Source organism: Zonotrichia leucophrys, unplaced genomic scaffold (assembly GCF_028769735.1).
Source record: "Zonotrichia leucophrys gambelii isolate GWCS_2022_RI unplaced genomic scaffold, RI_Zleu_2.0 Scaffold_305_63074, whole genome shotgun sequence".
Classification (NCBI taxonomy): Eukaryota; Metazoa; Chordata; class Aves; order Passeriformes; family Passerellidae; genus Zonotrichia; species Zonotrichia leucophrys.
Genome location: NW_026992510.1, coordinates 1 through 16,229, shown reverse-complemented (window position 1 = coordinate 16,229; position 16,229 = coordinate 1). Strand labels below are relative to the sequence as shown.

Below are 16,229 nucleotides of genomic sequence, written 5' to 3'. Positions count from 1 at the left end.
ACTGCGGGACCCCCGCCCGCCCCTCCCGGCCCGGCAGCGCCTCCCGCGGCCGCCGCCGGAACTGCAGAGACCCCTCCCAATCAGAGCGCCCCTTGCGGCCGCCGCCGGAACTGCAGAGACCCCTCTCCTACCTCATAGCGCCCCTTGTGGCAGCCGCCGGAACTGCAGAGACCCCTCCCCATCCCCCATCTCACCCAAGCACCGCCCCCTCCTGGTCACCGCCAGGACTGTAGGGACCCTCCCCATCCCCCACCCCAACACTGCTCCCTCCTGGTCATCACTGGAACTGCAGTGACCCCTCCCCATCCCCCACCCCATCCATTAATGCCCTCTCCTGGTCATCACTGGAACTGCAGCGACCCTCCCATCCCCACCCATCCATTACTGCCCCCTCCTGGTCACCACTGGGACTGCAGCGACCCCTCCCCATCCCCCCCCCCATCCATCACCCATGCCCCATCTATGCCCCACCCTACCACCACCCCCTCCCAATCACCGCCGAAACTGCAGGGACCCTTCCTCAACCCCCAACTACCCCCACCCCAACACCGCCCTCCCCTGGTCATCACCGGAACTGCAGCGACCTCTCCCCTACCCAGCACTGCCCCCTGCGGCCACCACTGGGACTGCAGCGACCCCTCCCCATCCCGGAATCCATTCATCGCTGCCTCCTCCTGGTCACTGCCAGGACTGCAGGGAACCTCCCCATCCCCCACCCATCCCCCAATCCATCCATCACTGCCCCCACCTGGTCATGGCTGGAACTGCAGGGACCTCTCCCCATCTATGCCCCACCACAGCACTGCCCCCTCCTGGTCACCCCCTCCCCCACCCTGGGACCGCCCCTCCCCCTCGTGGTCACCACCCCTCCCCCCCCTGCCCTGCCCCCTCCCCCCAGGGTCATGGCCGGGACTGTGGGGACCCCTCCCCCATCCCCTACACCACTACCGCCCCCCGCGGCCACTGCAGGGATTGCAGCACTGAGGGGAGTTAATGAATGGGTGTTAATGAGGGGGCACTAATGAGGGGGCGGTAATGAGGAGTGTTAATGAAGGAACGTTAATGAGGGGCATTAATGAGGGGCATTAATAGGGGCGTTAATTAATGGGCGTTAATGAGGGGGCGGTAATGAGGAGTGTTAATGAGGAGTGTTACTGATGGGTGTTAATGAGGGGCAGAAATGAGGGGTATTAGTGAGGGGCATTAATGAGAGGCGGTAATGAGGGGCAGTAATGAGGGGTACATATGAGGGGTGTTAATGAGGGGAATTAATAAGGAGTGTTAATGAGGAGTATTAATGAGAGGCGGTAATGAGGGGTATTAATTAGGAGCATTAATGAGGGGCAGTAATGAGGAGCGTTAATGAGGGGTGTTAATGAGGGCAGGGCAAGCTAATGGGATAAATGGGCTTGATAAGGGAGGAGGGTTAATGAGCAGCGCAGCTAATTAGGGGCGTTAATGAAGATGGGCGGGGCAGGAGTGAGCCAGAGGTTCAATGATTGGGGAGTTAATGAGAGAGGGTGCTAATAAGGGGCGTTAATGAAGGTAGGTGTCAGTGGGGTGAGCTTTAGGGAGGAGTCTTAATAAGGGGGAGCATTAATGGAAATGTTAATGAAGAAGCATTAATGAGGAAGGTTAATGAGCTGGGGGTTATGATGTGAGGCTCATTGAGCCAATTAACAGGCAGGCTCATCCCAGCTAATGAGTAATTAAGAGCAGCAGGGGCCCTGCTAATCACTGTCATCAGCCATTTATTAGCATATGCTAATGAGCTGGGGTAATTAAACTGGAGCTTGTTAATTGTGCACGGATAGGAAGGGAGGGTGGATTAATTGACAGACAGAAAGGACAGAGCAGGGTTTATTGGGGGGCCTGGGCCCCATTAGTTTAATTAACTGGGTTAATTAATGAGCCCTCGTGCAAGGCACGAGGCTGGGAGTGCAAGCCACGCCCCCACCCCGCCCAACCCCTGTCAATCACGGATGCCCCGCCTCTCCAAACAAACCACGCCCATCACATGTCAATCCCGCTATGCCCCGCCCGAGGCCCGAGGCCCCGCCCCTCGGGGGTTTGAGTTTAATGAATGGGGCAGCGCCGACCAATGGGAAGCGGAGGGGGTGGGACTAGGAGCCACGCTGGCCAATGGGACAGCAGTGGGTGGGACTCAGGCCTCGCTGGCCAATGGGACGGCAGTAGGTGGGACCCAGGCTTTGCTGGCCAATGGGAAGCGGGGGCCGGGCGGAGCAGCCAATGAGCGGCGGGAGCGGGAGGTGGGCGCGGCCCGCGGGAGCGCCGGGCCCGTGAGGGGGAAGGCGGAGGGAGCGGGAGAGAGGTGAGGGGGTACCGGGATGTCGCGATAGAGACCGGCATAGACAGCGGGATATCGGGATGGAGACCGGGATACACAGCGCGATGCAATCCGGAATATCGGGACAGGCACCGGGATAGATACAGGGATAGGCACCGGGATAGACAGCGGGATATCGGGAGAGCGGGTACCGGGGAAAGCCGGAGAGCAGAACTCCCGGATATCGGGACATCGGGGTAGCGGAGTGCAGGGAACAGGGCTGGAGAGGGTGAGCGGGGTACCGGGGCACCGGGGCTTGGGCCCCGGGGGAGCCTGAGAGCGGTGAGCAGAGGGAGCGGGACCGGGGGTCGGCAGGAAAACAGAGCGGGAGGGGGAGACCGGGGCCAGCGGTGGAGAGAGCGGCGGAGACCAAGGGGCACCGGGAGGCAGAGAGAGCGCTGAGCGGAGGGAGCTGGCCCGGGGGCTCCGGAGGCACCGGCACCGGGGGTCCCGTGCCACGCTGGGCAGCGGGGGGGGCTGGGCAGGGTCTGGGGGTCCCCTCATTCCCCCCCGAGGGTATCACACCCTCCCCAGTGGGCGGGTCCTAGGAAGGGAGCGGACGTTGCCATGGCACTGTTTGGGGGCGTGGCCTTTGGAGGGGGCGTGGCATGGTTGTGTAATATGAAATAAGGGGCGCGTCCCGTTAGTGGGCGTGGCCTCGGTAAGGGCGCGGCGCTGGCGTTGCCATAGCGACAGAGGGCGCGCGGGGTTGCCATGGGATCGGGCACGGCCCCAGGAAGGGGGCGTGGTCAGTTGCCATGGTGATGGGGGCGCGACTGAATAAAGGGGCGGTGCCAACGAGCTGTTGTCATGGTGATGTGGGCGTGGTTTGAGGAAGGGGGCGTGGCCCGGCAGGGCGTGGTCCCGGGGGAGGGAAGGGGGGGCGCTCCCACTGCCCCCGGGATGGATTGGGGGGGGGCGGGGGGCGTGGCCGGGCCAGGCCCCGCCCTCCCCCATTCCCGGGGGTTCGGGGACAAAGCCGGGGGGCACGGGCGGTACCGGGACACCGGGGGGGACACTCGGGGACAGCGATGTGCCCCGGGGGGCCCGGCTGGGGCTGGGACCCCCCGTTCCAGCTGTGGGTGCAGGCGCTGCTCTGGGCGCTGCTTTTGGGGCGCCTCCTCCGCTACGGGGGAGGCCAGGCCCGGGGGGAGCCCCCGCGGGACCAGCGGCCTGGGTGCGCCCCAAAACCTGGGAGGGACCCCCAGGAGTGAGCCCTGATTGGGGGGGACAAAGGGACACTCCCAAGGTCCCTCCTTGTCCCCCCGAGTCCCTTTTGGGGTCCCTGAGGGGGGGGAAGGGAGTGCTCCTGTCTCAGTTTCCCCGATCCGGGCTCACTGGTCCCACTGGTCCGACTGGGAGCCCCGGGGACAGCGGCCGGCGGCACCTCCGGACACGGTGAGGGGCGGCCGGGGGATGTGGGGTGGCCTCGGGCCCTTTTGGGGTCCCCCCTGTCCCCTCCTGTTCCTCGGGGTCCCTCTGGGGGCCCCCAGTCTGCTTTTGGGGGGGGGTCTGTGTTTTGGGGTGTCCCACGTCCCCTGGAGTGTCCCCTGTCCCTTTGGAGTGTCCCCTGTCCATTTGGGGGATGCCCTGTCCCCTTTAAGATGTTCCCTGTCCTCTTTGGGATGTCCCTTGTCCCCTTTCAGGTGTCCCCTGTCACTTTGGGATGTCCCTTGTCTATTTGGGGGATCCCCTGTCCCATTTTGGGGTGTCCCCTGTTCCTTTGAGGTGTTCCCTGTCCCCTTTAAGTTGTCCCTTGTCCCCTTTGAGGTGTCCCCTGTCCCTTTCGGGTGTCCCCTGTCCCTTGGGGACACTCCCACGTTCCCACGTCCTCCTGTCCCCTCGATGTCCCCAAGGACACCTGTCCGGTGCTGTCCTTGTCCCTCCCGGTGGTTTTGGGGTCCCCTCAGAGGTTTTGGGGTCCTCACAGTCCCCAAAGCGGGGCCAACCTGGGGTACGGGGTCACTCAGCTGGGGACAAGGGATGGAGGGACACAGGGACGGGGGGACAAGGACAGGGGGACAGGGACAGGGGACACGGGGACAAGGGGACACAGGGACATGGGGACAGGGACAGGGGACAGGGACAGGGGGACACACGGACGGGGGACATGGTGACAGGAGGGGACACGGAGGACACGGGGACAGGGGACAGGGATGGGGGACAGGGGGACACAGGGACAGAGGGGACGGAGGGGACACTTTGCCATGAGGGTGCTGGACAGGCAGAAGGTGACACAGGGGGACACAGAGGGACATCTGGGGGACATCAGGGACCCACGGGGGGACAACCGCAGCACGGGGAGGTGACAGAGGAGGGGACTGGGAATGCAGGGCTGGGAGGGGACACTGGTGGCATCGGGTCTGGGGACATTGGTGTCCCCAGGGTGTCCCCAAGGTGTCCCCAGGGTGTCCCCAGCAAGGGGGACAAGTGTTGGTGTCCTTGTCCCCAGCACGGGGGGCTCTGGTGGCACCTCGGTGTCCCCAGGCACAGGGAGGGGACCGGGATGTCCCCAGGATGGTGGCAGTGTCCCCAGGTGTGACAATATCCCTGTCCACACGTGTCACAGGTGTCACATACGTGGCACACAGCTGTCCCCAGGTGTCCCCCAGGTGTCCCCAGGTGTCACACAGGTGTCCCTGTCCCTAGATGCTGCAGCCAGAGCTGGGACCTTCCCATTCCTCAGACACCTCTGGTGGCTCTTCAAGGTGGGTCCCCATTGTCCCCAGGTGTCCCCAGGCCCCCCAGGTGTCCCCAGGGCCATCCCTGTCCCCCCAGTGTCACCCCTCCACCTGAGCTGTCCCCAAAGTGTCCCCTGCCCACCCCAGGGGTCCCTGAGGTGTCCTGGGGGATCCTTGGGGACTTTTGGGGGATCCCTGGGAGATTTTGGGGTCCCTGAGGGGTTTTTGGGGTCCCTGAGGGGTTTTGGGGTCTCTGAGGGGTTTTGGGGTCTCTGGGGTTTTTTTTGGGGGGGGTTCCTAGGGGGGATTTGGGGAGGTTTTGGGAGATTTTGAGGATTTTTCTGCCCCCCCCAGATCGTGCTGAGCTTCAAGGACCTGCCCGGACCTGACCCCAGAGCACCAAAATGCACAGCTGGACCCCAAAATGCACAGCTGGACCCCAAAACTGCACAGCTGGACCCCAAAATGCACAGCTGGACCCCAAAAATGAACAGCTGGACCCCAAAATCCTATAAAACACCCCATAAAGCCTGAACCCCAAAACCTGGAGATACCCGAAGTGCACCTGAACCCGAGGGGGTTTGGGACCCCCGTGTTTGGGGTTTTGGGGTGTCCCTGGGTGGTGACCCCCACTTTTGGGGTTCTCCCAGGGCTGTCACCCGCTTTTTTAGGGGGTTTGGGGTTCCCAGAGCTGTGACCCCCCATTTTTGGGGTCTTGGGGTGTCCCTGGGTGGTGTTTGGGGTTTTCCCAGGGCTGTCACCCCCTGGTTTGGGGGTTTTGGGGTTCCCAGGGTGGTGACTCCGTTTTTGGGGTTTTTGGGTGTCCCAGGGCAGTGACTCCCCTCTTTTAACCCCCCCCCCCCAGATGGAAGCTCCCCCCCTTTGTCCCCAAATGGGGGTCCCCAAAACCCCCTGAGAGGCCCCCAACCCCCAAAGGCTTCGTTGTAAACAAGTTTGGGACAAATCAATAAAGTTTGGGGAAAAATTTGGTTTGGAAATTTTGGGGTGCTCCCAAAGTGGGGGTTCCCATGGACTTGGGGGGGGCTCCATGGGTTTGGGGTGTCCTTGAATTGGAATTTCCCTGGAATTGGGGTGACCCTGTGGGTTTGGGGGTGACTCCAATGGGTGTGGGGGCCTCCATGGGATCGGGGTGACCCTGTGGGTTTGGGGGTGACCCCATGGGTTTGGGGTGTCCATGACTTTGGGGGTTCCTGGAATTGGGGTGACCCGTGGGTTTAGGGGGCACCATGGGTTTGGGGTGACTCCATGGGTTTGGGGGGGATCCATGTGTTTGGGGGTGACCAAATGGGTTTGGGGGGACCCCATGGTTGGGGGCCATGGTTTGGGGTGACCCCATGGGATCGGGGTGACCTTATGGGTTTAGAGGTGACCCCATGGGTTCAGGGGGTTCATGGGTTTGGGGTGACCCTGAGGTTTTTGGAGTGACCCCCATGGTTTTGGGGGGCCTCCATGGTTTTGGGGTGACCCTATGGCTTTGGGGTATCCATGAATTTGGGGGGCCCTGGAATTGGGGTGACTTGTGGGTTTGAGGGGACACCATGGGATTGGCGTGACCTCATGGGTTTAGGGAGGACCCCATGGGTTTGAGGGGGGCACCATGTTTCTTGAGGGGACTCCACGGGTTTGGGGTGACCCCACGGGTTTGGGGTGTCCCTGGTTCAGAGGAGTATTTAGTTTGGGGGACCCTGGAATCAGGGGGCACCCCAATGGCTTTGGAGGGGCTCCATGGGTTTAGGGTGACCCCGTGGGTTTGAGATGACCCCATGGGTTTGGGGTGACCCCATGGGATCACGGTGACCTCATTGATTTGGGGTGGCCCCATTGGTTTGGGGGGAGCTCCATGGGTTCCGGGGTCCTTGCAGTTGGGGGTCCCCCATTTTCGGGGGCCGGGGGATCCCAGCGGTGGGCGTGTCCTCCAGCAATGGGCGTGGCCTCCCCAGAAGGGGCGTGGTCTTTCTACCTGGGCGTGTCTTACGCTGGTGGGCGTGGTTTAATGCCAGAGGGGGCGGGGCTCTGGACATGGGCGTTATTTCCCATGAGGTGGGCGTGGCTTAGCTGTGATGGGCGTGGCTTGAGTGCCGTTGTGGGCGTGGCTTTCCGGGGGCGCGGCCGCGCGGGGCGGCTCCACCCCGAGGCGCGCGCGCGGCGGCCGCGGCTCCTCCTCCGAGCGGGCGCGCGCGGGCGGGGCGGGGGCGGAGGAGGAGGAGGAGGAGGAGGAGGAGGAGGAAGGGGCGCGGGAGGGGGGGGCCGGCGGTGCCGCGGGGGGGCCATGGCGGTGCCGCCGCCGCCGCCGCCGGGCCCCGAGCAGGCCCCGCGGTACCAGGAGTGGATCCTGGACACCATCGACTCGCTGCGTTCGCGCAAGGCGCGGCCGGATCTGGAGCGCATCTGCCGCATGGTGCGGCGGCGGCACGGCCCCGAGCCCGAGCGCACCCGTGCCGAGCTGGAGAAGCTGATCCAGCAGCGCGCCGTGCTCCGCGTCTCCTACAAGGGCAGCATCTCGTACCGCAACGCCGCCCGCGTGCAGCCGCCGCGCCGCCCGCCGCCGCCCGCCCGCCGCCCGCCGCCCGTCAGCCTCCGCGACACCGCGCGGCTGCTCGGCGGCGACGGCCGCCTCACCCGCGGCCGCCTCCAGGGCTCGGCCGCTCCCGGCGGCGGCGGGGGGGCGGCCGGGGCGGCCCCCGGGGCGGGCGGCGGCGGCGGAGCGGGCGGCGGGGCCCGGCCCGAGCGCACCCGGCTGGGCGCCATCGCCACGGCCCGCGGGGAGCGCGGGAGAGCGGCCGCGGGGAGGGCTCGGAAGGTGAGGAGGGGGCGTGAGCGGAGCGGCGGGGTGCTGAGGGGAGCGGCGGGAGGCTGAGGGGAGCGGGGACCCGCGCATTGTGAGGGGGAGCGCGGGAAGCGGGGGGGAGCCGTGAGGGGCTGGCAGGAATGGGGGTCGTGAGGGGGCACCCGGGGGCCTGAGGGGATCCTGAGGGTGTGAGGGGAGTGCGGGAAAGGAGGGCGACATGGGGGGCCCGGGGGTCGTGAGGGAGCTCCGGGGGAAATGGGGGGGCTCTGTGAGGGGAGCCCTGAGGGGACACTGGGGGAGGGGCCGGGGGTCGTGAGAAGGGGCCATGAGGGGTTCGAGGGTCGTGAGGGGGAGCCGGGAGGGCTGAGGGGACTCTGAGGGCCTGGGGAGGCTCCGGGGGGTGACTCTGAGGGGGCCGGCGGTGAGGTGGTGGGAATTTGGGGGTGTCTGAGGGGGCTGGGGGTCTCTGGGGGGACCGGGGACAGGGCTGGTGAGGGGGCACAGGGGAGCCCTGAAGGGTTGGTGGGGACAGAGGGGGGACACAAGGTGGAGGGGACGCAGGACACAGAGAAAGGGACTTGGGGAGCGAGCCTGAGGGGTTTTAGGGGTTCACTGAGGGAACTGGGGCAGCTGAGGGGAGCTGGGGGGATCTCCTGAGGGGATTTGGGGGGCTGAGAGGCCTGAGGGGGTTGGGGACACCTTTTAGGGGACCTCTGAGGAGATTGGGAGCCTGAGGGGACAGCAGAGATCTCAAGGGGATGTTGGGGACCCCCAAGAGGACTTGGGTGAGGAGAGGGGGCGAAGAGGGACAGGGGAATTTAGGGAACCTGAGGTGATGGTGGGGACCTGAGGGGGTCTTTGGACCTGGGGACCAAGAGCCAGGACTGGATGAGGGTGGGGGAACCCCAGGACAAGTTGAGGGGGGACAGTGACAATGCTGGGGTGACAGCTCTGGGGGGGTTGTGTGGAATTGGGGGATCCTGGGTTTGGGTGGGAACCTGCAGGACTTGGGGGGTTCATTTTTGGGGGTGTCCTGGATTTGGAGAGTGACTCTCAGGACTGAGGGTATTCAGAATTTTTGGGGGTACAGTGTCACACTGTGGGGGAGTCCGGAGCAGCTTTGGAGCCCCTGTTGTGGTGGGGCTGTGGATTTTGGTGTCAGGGCTGTACATTTTTTGGGGGGCTGTAGATTTTTGGGGGGGGGTCTCAGCTCCTGGGGTTCCCTTTGGGGTGATGCTCATGGTTTTGGGGACCCCCAGCCCCCCTGCAGCAGCAGCGAGGCCTCGGCGCGGGAGGAGGAAGAGGAGGAGGAGGATGAGGACGAAGACGACGAGGACGGGACGGGCTCGGAGGCCTCGGAGGACGCGGGGCCGCCCCGGCAGCTGAACGGGGAGGGCCGGGGGGGGCCCCCCCTGCGCCCCCCGGGGCAGCCGCCCCCCGAGCGCCCCCCCCAGGCCAAGGCCTGCGCCCCGGGGGAGGGCGGCTGCCAGCACATGGCCCCCCTGAAAAAGGAGGGGGCCTTCGGGCAGCCCGACAGAGCAGGTGCTGGGGGGGTTTGGGGTGATGGGGGTAGGGGGGTGTAAGTTTGGGGGTGCTGAGGGCCGGTTTGGGGGGGCTGAGGGCAGGTTTGGGGATTTGAGGGTGATGGGGGTAGGGGGACTTAAGTTTGGGGGTGCAGGGGGCAGGTTTGGGGGTACTGAGGGCAGGTTGGGGGGCAGTTTGGGGGTAGGAGGATGTAAATTTGGGGGTGCTGGGGGGGCAGGTTGGGGGATTTGGGGGTGAGGGGGGTAGGGGGGTTTAAGTTTAGGGGTGCTGGGGACAGGTTTGGGGGCAGGTTGGGGGTAGGGGTGTGTAAGTTTGGGGGTGCTGTGGGGCAGTTTTGGGGGTATTGAGGGCAGGTTTGGGGGGGATGAGGGCAGGTTTGGGAGTAGGGGTGTTTAAGTTTGGGGGTGCTGAGGGCAGTTTGGGGGTGCTGGGGGCAGTTCAGGGATGGGGTCACTCTGGGCTGTGGGGTCAGGGCAGAGGGTGGGTGGGCAGGCAGTGCTGGGGTCACTCTGGGGGTCTCTGGGGTCACTCTGGGGTCACTCAGTGCTGGTGGTCACTGGGGTCCCTCTGGCTGTCCCTTGGTGACCGTTGGTGTCCCCATTGGTGTCCCCATTGGTGACCGTTGGTGTCCCCGCAGTGTCCCCAGCGCTGGCGGGGGCCGAGCCCTCGGTGCCGCTGTCCCCAGGCCGGCCGGGCCCCCAGGCTGCCGAGGGAGCCCCGTTCAGCTGCACGTGAGTCAGGGACAGTGTCCTTTGTGTCCCTTGGTGTCACCCGTGTGCCACCCAGTGCCCCCTTGTGTCACCTGTGTGCCACTCAGTGTCCCCTTGTGTCCCTCTGTGTCACCCATGTCCCACCCAGTGTCCCTCTGTGTCACCCAGGTGCCCCATGTTCCCCCCAGTGTCCCCTTCATTCCCATGTCCCACCCAGTGTCCCTCTGTGTCCCACCCAGTGTCCTGCTGTCCCCATGTCCCCCTGGATGTCCCTGTCACCATGTCCCTGTGTCACCCCCCTGTTGCTGTGACCCTGTCCCCACAGTGTCCCCTGTCCCAGTGACCGTGTCCTGGTGTCCCCCTGTCCCTCCCAGTGTCCCAGTGGTGTCCCCATCCCAGTGACCATGTCTGTGTGTCCTCACAGTGTTCCTGTGACAGTGTCCCCTTGTCCCGGTGACCATGTCCCCACAGTGTCCCCACAGTGTCCTTGTGTTCCAGTGACCATGTCCCCATCCCAGTGACCATGTCTGTGTGTCCCTGTGATGCTGTCCCCATGTCCCAGTGACCATGTCTGTGTGTCCCCCCGCATGTCCCATGACACTGTGTCCCTGTGTCCCAGTGACCATGTCTGTGTGTCCCCACAGTGTCCCACTGTCCCTGTGTCCCAGTGACTGTGTCTGTGTGTCCCCACAGTGTCCCCATCCCAGTGACCATGTCTGTGTGTCCCTGTGATGCTGTCCCTATGTTCCAGTGACCATGTCTGTGTGTCCCTATGGTGTCCCCATCATGGTGACTGTGTCTGTGTGTCCCCACGCTGTCCCTGTCCCAGTGACTATGTCTGTGTCCCCACGCTGTCCCTGTGTCCGTGTGTCCCCATGTTGTCCCCACTGTCCCTGACGCTGTCCCTGTCCCCATGTCCATGTGTCCCCACGCTGTCCCTGTGTCCGTGTGTCCCCATGTTGTCCCCACTGTCCCTGACGCTGTCCCTGTCCCCAGGCCCGGGCGCAAGGACAAGGCCGTGGACCCGGTGGAGTGGTCGGTGCGGGACGTGGTCGAGTATTTCACCGAGGCCGGGTTCCCCGAGCAGGCTGGGGCCTTCCAGGAGCAGGTGGGGCCACCCCTGTCCCCTCTGTCCCCACAGTGTCCCCACATTGTCCCCAGGGCCCCCTCTGTCACCACGGGTGTCCCCAAGAACGGTCCCTCCCTGCAGAATTCCTCTGTGGCCACCTTGTCCCCTCCTGCTGCTGTCCACGTGTCCCCTCTGTCCCTGGGGCTGTCCCCACAGTGTCCCTTGGGGTATCCTCTCTGTCCCTGGGAGTGTCCCCTGTGTGTCCCCAGGCTGTCCCCTCTGTCCCTTGGGGTGTCCCCCATATTTTCCCCATAGGTCCCCACCCCGATCCTCCAGGGTCACCCTGGGTGTCCCCACTGTCTCTGTGTCCCCCTTGTCCCTGGGGTGTCCCTGGGGTGTCCCCAGTCCCCCTGACCTCACCTCCTCCCTGCACCCTCCCCAGTGTCCCCCCACTGTCCCTCCCTAGGGTGTCCCCATGTCCCCATGTCCCTGTGTCCCTTTAGGTGTCCCCAAACCGCCATAGATCCTCACCCCACCCTCCTCCATTGCCTGAGGCTGCTCCAGCTTCTGTCCCCATCGCTGTCCCCAATGTCCCCATGGCTGTCCCTGTCCCCCTGGCTGTCCCTCTCTGTCCCCGTGTCCCCATGGCTGTCCCTCCCTGTCCCTGACTGTCCCCATGTCCCCAGGAGATCGATGGCAAGTCGCTGCTGCTGATGCAGAGGGCCGATGTGCTCATGGAGCTCTCTGTCCCTGTGACTGTCCCCTATCCCCATCGCTGTCCCCAATGTCCCCATGGCTGTCCCTGTCCCCCTGGCTGTCTCTCTCTGTCCCTGTGTCCCCATGGCTGTCCCTCCCTGTCCCCTGGCTGTCCCCAATGTCCCCATGTCCCCAGGAGATTGATGGCAAGTCGCTGCTGCTGATGCAGAGGGCCGATGTGCTCATGGGGCTCTCTGTCCCTGTGACTGTCCCCTATCCCCATGGCTGTCCCCTGTCCCCATGATTGTTCCCTGTCCCCTGGCTGTCCCCAATGTCCCCAATGTCCCCATGTCCCCAGGAGATCGATGGCAAGTCGCTGCTGCTGATGCAGAGGGCCGATGTGCTCATGGGGCTCTCTGTCCCTGTGACTGTCCCCTATCCCCATGGCTGTCCCCTGTCCCCATGATTGTTCCCTGTCCCCTGGCTGTCCCCAATGTCCCCAATGTCCCCATGTCCCCAGGAGATCGATGGCAAGTCGCTGCTGCTGATGCAGAGGGCCGATGTGCTCACCGGCCTCTCCATCCGCCTGGGCCCCGCGCTCAAGATCTACGAGTACCACGTGAAGCTGCTGCAGCGCAGCCACTTCCAGGACGAGGAGCCCCCCCCGGAGCCCTTCCCGGCCTGAGAGACCCCCGGGGACACGGGGGGACCCCCAGGGACACCCCCAAAGCCCCGGGGACGCCCCCAGACCCGCGGGGACACCCCCGGATCCGGGAGGGCTCCTCCCTCCCCGCTGCTGCACACTGAGACTTTGGGGGGTGGGGTCGGGGGGTCCCACCCCTTTTTGGGGGTCCCACCTCTCTTTGGGGGCTCCCACATCTATTTGGGGGGGTCCCACCTGTCTTTGGGGGGGTCCCATCCCTTTTTAGGGGGGTCCCATCCCTATTTAGGGCGGCCTTGCCTCTCTTTAGGGTCCCACCTCTAATCTGGGGGGTCCTGCTCTCATTTCAGGGGTCCCACCTCGCTTTGAGGGGATCTCATCTCTGTTTTGGGGGGTCCCAGCTCTCTTTGGGGGTCCCACCCCTCTTTGTGGGGTCTCTCTTTTGGGGGGCACCCTTCTTTTGGGGGGGTCTCACCCTTGATTTAAGGGGGCTTCTCTTTGGGGGGGTCCACCCCATCTTTGGGGGGCTTCTCCTGGGGGACCCCTCTTTTGGGGGGGTCACTTCTCTTTAGAGGGGTCCTCCCTTCTCTTTGGGGGGGTTCCCCTCTTTTGGGGGGTTCCCCTCTTTTGAGGGGGATCCCACACTCTGAAGGGGTCACCCCTCTATTTTGGGGGTCTCCTCTCTTTTGGGGGGGTCACCCCTCTCTTTTGGGGGGTCACTCCTCTCTTTTGGGGGTCCCCTCTCTCTGGGGCACACTGGGGGTGGGGACACCCCGCTCCTTGTGGGGTCACCCCTGTTTTTGGGGGTCCCTCTGGGGGCGGGGTCAGCCCTCCTTGAGGGAGCCCCCTTTTTAGGGGATCCCCCTTTTCTCGGGGGGGTTTTTACCGCGGGGGGAGGGGGTTGGGGGGCTCTGCCCGGAGATGTTTTAACCTTCCCCAGCTCCCCCCCCCCAAATTGGGGTGCGGCCCCCCCCAGCCCTTGGCCACGAGGGGGGGGAGCCCCCCCAAACCCCCCGCAGTCTGTGCCCCCCCCCACTTCCCCGGGCCTGGCTCGTTTTGGGTTTTTTTAAATAAAAACGGAAAAATGAAATGAAATAAACACAAAATCTGGGGGTTTGGGGCTTTTTGGGGGTGTACCCGCATTTCGGGGGGTGCTCCCGCCTTTGAGGCCCCCCAAAAAGGGGAAATGGGGGGGCATTTAGGGGGGGTCTCGGGGACCCCCCGTGAGGGGAGGGTACTGCGCATGCGCGGGTCCACCCGCCCGCCAGGGGGCGCCCATGGGTCCCTCAGGGAGCCGCTCCTGTGCTCTATGCCGCCCTCATCTGCGCATGCACCCTCCAGTAGCTGGCGCAGCCACCCCTCCTACGGGTGCCGGCAGGGCCCAAAAGCCGCGCTTCATAAACAAGCCGCAAAAACGGCCTCAGCTCCCCTAAACTGCCCCAAAAAACTCCAGAAAAGCTTCAGCTCCCCTAAAATGGCCTCAAACATTCCCAGAAAACCCTCAGCTCTCCCAAAATGCCCCAGAACAGTCTCAGGCTGCGCTAAAGGAGCAGTAACTGCCGCAAAACCAGTTTAAACTTCCTCAGACGCCGCCAAAGCCACAAATGGCCCAATGCTCCCAATGTGCTTCGGGCCGCTCTGAAACATCCTCGGCCTCCCCACGGCTCTTCCGACCCACAGGACCCCCAAACACGCCCCAGCTGCTCCGACATGCCCGTGAGGCTCCATAAACGTTTATATGGGATCGCGCCCCTCCATGTTCCCCAACGGAGGCCGGCGGGGCCAATCAAGGTCCGTGCGCCGCCTCTCTACGGCGGCCGGAGAGGCCCAAAGTCCTTCTGCTAAGCGCATGCGCAGTAGTAGCTCCCCGGTGAGGATGGCGGCGTCCATGTTCCCTATTTCCGTACGGCGGCCAGCGGGGCCAAAAAGCCGACGTGCCCTCGCTCCACCCCCTCCATCCCGCTTTCCACAGCGTCGAAATGAACCCAAACCCCCCCTTGTCCTCCCTTCAGCTCTCCCCTATTTACAGCAGTGGCTGAGGCGCATAACGGCCTCCCGTCACTCCGCGCATGCGCAATAACGACCACAGGGCAAACATGGAGGTGCCCACCCAGCGGCTTCTCCATACGGCACCCGGTGAGACCCAGAATTCACAACACCGCGCTGCGCGCATGCGCATTACCCATCCCAGCGGGAAGATGGCGGCGCCCTCCGCTCCCTCCCTCCGTACGGCGGCGGCTGCAAGCCCCGCCCCCCGCGGGCCCCGCGCATGCGCCACGCGGGGGGGGGAAGATGGCGGCGTCCTCGCTGGAGCAGAAGCTGTCGAGGCTGGAGGCGAAGCTGAAGCAGGAGAACCGCGAGGCGCGGCGGAGAATCGATCTCAACCTCGACATCGGCCCCGCCCGCGCCCGCCCCAGTGAGCGGGGCCGGGGGGGCGGCGGGAGCGGCGCGGGGGGGGCGGGGCGGAGGCCGCGCTGAGGGGGGGGGGAGGGGAGCGGGGCCGTGAGGGGAGAGCGGGGCTGGGGGGGGGAGGGGAGCGGGGATGGAGGGTCCGGGACAGGTTTGGGGGGGTTTGGGGTGTCCGGGTTAGGTTTGGGGTGTCCGGGGCAGTTTTGGGGTGTTTGGGGTAAATTTGGGGTGTTAGGGGCAGGTTTGGGGTGCTTGAGGCGAGTTTAGGGAAATTTTGGGGAGTTCGGGGCAGGTTTGGGGTGTTTGGGGTAAATTTGAGGTGTTTGGGTCATTTTGGGGTGTTTCGGGCAGGTTTAGGAGCATTTTGGGGCAGGTTTGGGGGTTTTGGGGTAGATTTGAGGTGCTTGAGGCAGCTTTAGGGAAATTTTGGGGAGTCCGGGGCAGTTTTGGGGTGTTTGGGGCAGGTTTGAGGTGTTTGGAACATTTTGGGGTGTTTGGGGCAAACTTGGGGCGTTTGGGGCAGTTTGGGATCATTTTGTGGTAGTTCTGGGGTTTTGGGGATTTTGGGGTCGATTTGAGGTGTTTGGGGTAAATTTGGGATGTTTGGGGCACACTTGGGGTATTTGGGGCAGGTCTGAGGTATTTTGGGGAGTCCGGGGCAGTTTTGGGGTGTTTGGGGCAGTTTTGGGGTATTTTGGGGAGTTCGGGGCAGGTTTGGGGTAAATTTGGGGTGTTTGTAACAGTTCAGGGATATTTGGGGGAGTCAGGGGCAGATTTGGGGTTTTTGGAGCACTTTGGGATAATTTGGGGCTCGTTTTAGGTTTTGGGGGGTTTTGGGGTAGATTTGAGGTGTTTGAGGCCATTTTGGGACATTTTGGGGAGTCTGGAGTGGGTTTGGGATGTTTGAGGCAAACTTGAGGTGCTTGGGGCAGGTTTGGAGTTTTGGGGGCAAAGTTGGGGTTTTTGGGGCAGTTTAGGAGCATTTTGGGGGTTTTGGGGTAGATATGAGTTGTTTGGGGCAAATTCGGGGTGTCTGGGGCAGATTTGGGACATTTTGGGGAGTTCGGGGCAATTCTTGCATGTTTGGGGCAGTTTAGGGTCAATTCGGGGCAGTTCTGGCTCCTCAGGGGCAATTTTGGGGTTTTTGGGGCAAATTTGGGGTGTTTGGGGCAGTTTGGGAGCATTTTGGGGTAGTTTTGGGGGTTTTGGGGTAGATTTGAGGCGTTTGATGCAGGTTGGGACCATTTTGGGGTGTTTGGGGCAAACTTTGGGGTGTCTGGGGCAAGTTTAGAGTTTTGGGGG

At 63.8% G+C, this 16,229-nt stretch overlaps 1 protein-coding gene and 1 long non-coding RNA gene across 3 annotated transcripts; both read left to right on the top strand.

The window, feature by feature from the left end:
• Positions 1-2,285: 2,285 nt before the first annotated feature.
• LOC135441473 (uncharacterized) lies at positions 2,286-5,898 on the top strand. The gene is made up of 3 exons (XR_010438495.1): positions 2,286-2,332; positions 4,997-5,055; positions 5,383-5,898. It is a non-coding gene; the product is annotated as an uncharacterized LOC135441473 (long non-coding RNA).
• A 1,373-nt stretch (positions 5,899-7,271) lies between these two features.
• Positions 7,272-13,550, top strand: SAMD1 (sterile alpha motif domain containing 1). Of its 2 annotated transcripts, none has more exons than XM_064701018.1 (5): positions 7,272-7,849; positions 9,097-9,379; positions 10,020-10,113; positions 11,089-11,200; positions 11,848-12,354. In XM_064701018.1, the coding sequence occupies exons 1-5, from the start codon at positions 7,319-7,321 to the stop codon at positions 12,079-12,081; spliced, it is 1,254 nt and encodes a 417-aa protein (XP_064557088.1). In that variant the 5' UTR covers positions 7,272-7,318; the 3' UTR covers positions 12,082-12,354. The 2 variants fall into 2 exon arrangements, with proteins under 2 accessions (XP_064557088.1, XP_064557089.1); XM_064701019.1 differs by lacking the exon at positions 11,848-12,354 and adding an exon at positions 12,378-13,550 and having other exon boundaries at positions 7,275-7,849.
• The last annotated feature ends 2,679 nt before the right edge of the window (positions 13,551-16,229 follow it).

Bases quoted from the DNA above. Each gene is read 5' to 3' on its own strand.
- SAMD1 (XM_064701018.1), top strand. From the start codon at position 7,319: ATGGCGGTGCCGCCGCCGCCGCCGCCGGGCCCCGAGCAGGCCCCGCGG. The intron at 9,380-10,019 runs GTGCTGGGGGGG...GTGTCCCCGCAG, and splicing joins CGGGCAGCCCGACAGAGCAG to TGTCCCCAGCGCTGGCGGGG. The intron at 10,114-11,088 runs GTGAGTCAGGGA...CCCTGTCCCCAG, and splicing joins GGAGCCCCGTTCAGCTGCAC to GCCCGGGCGCAAGGACAAGG.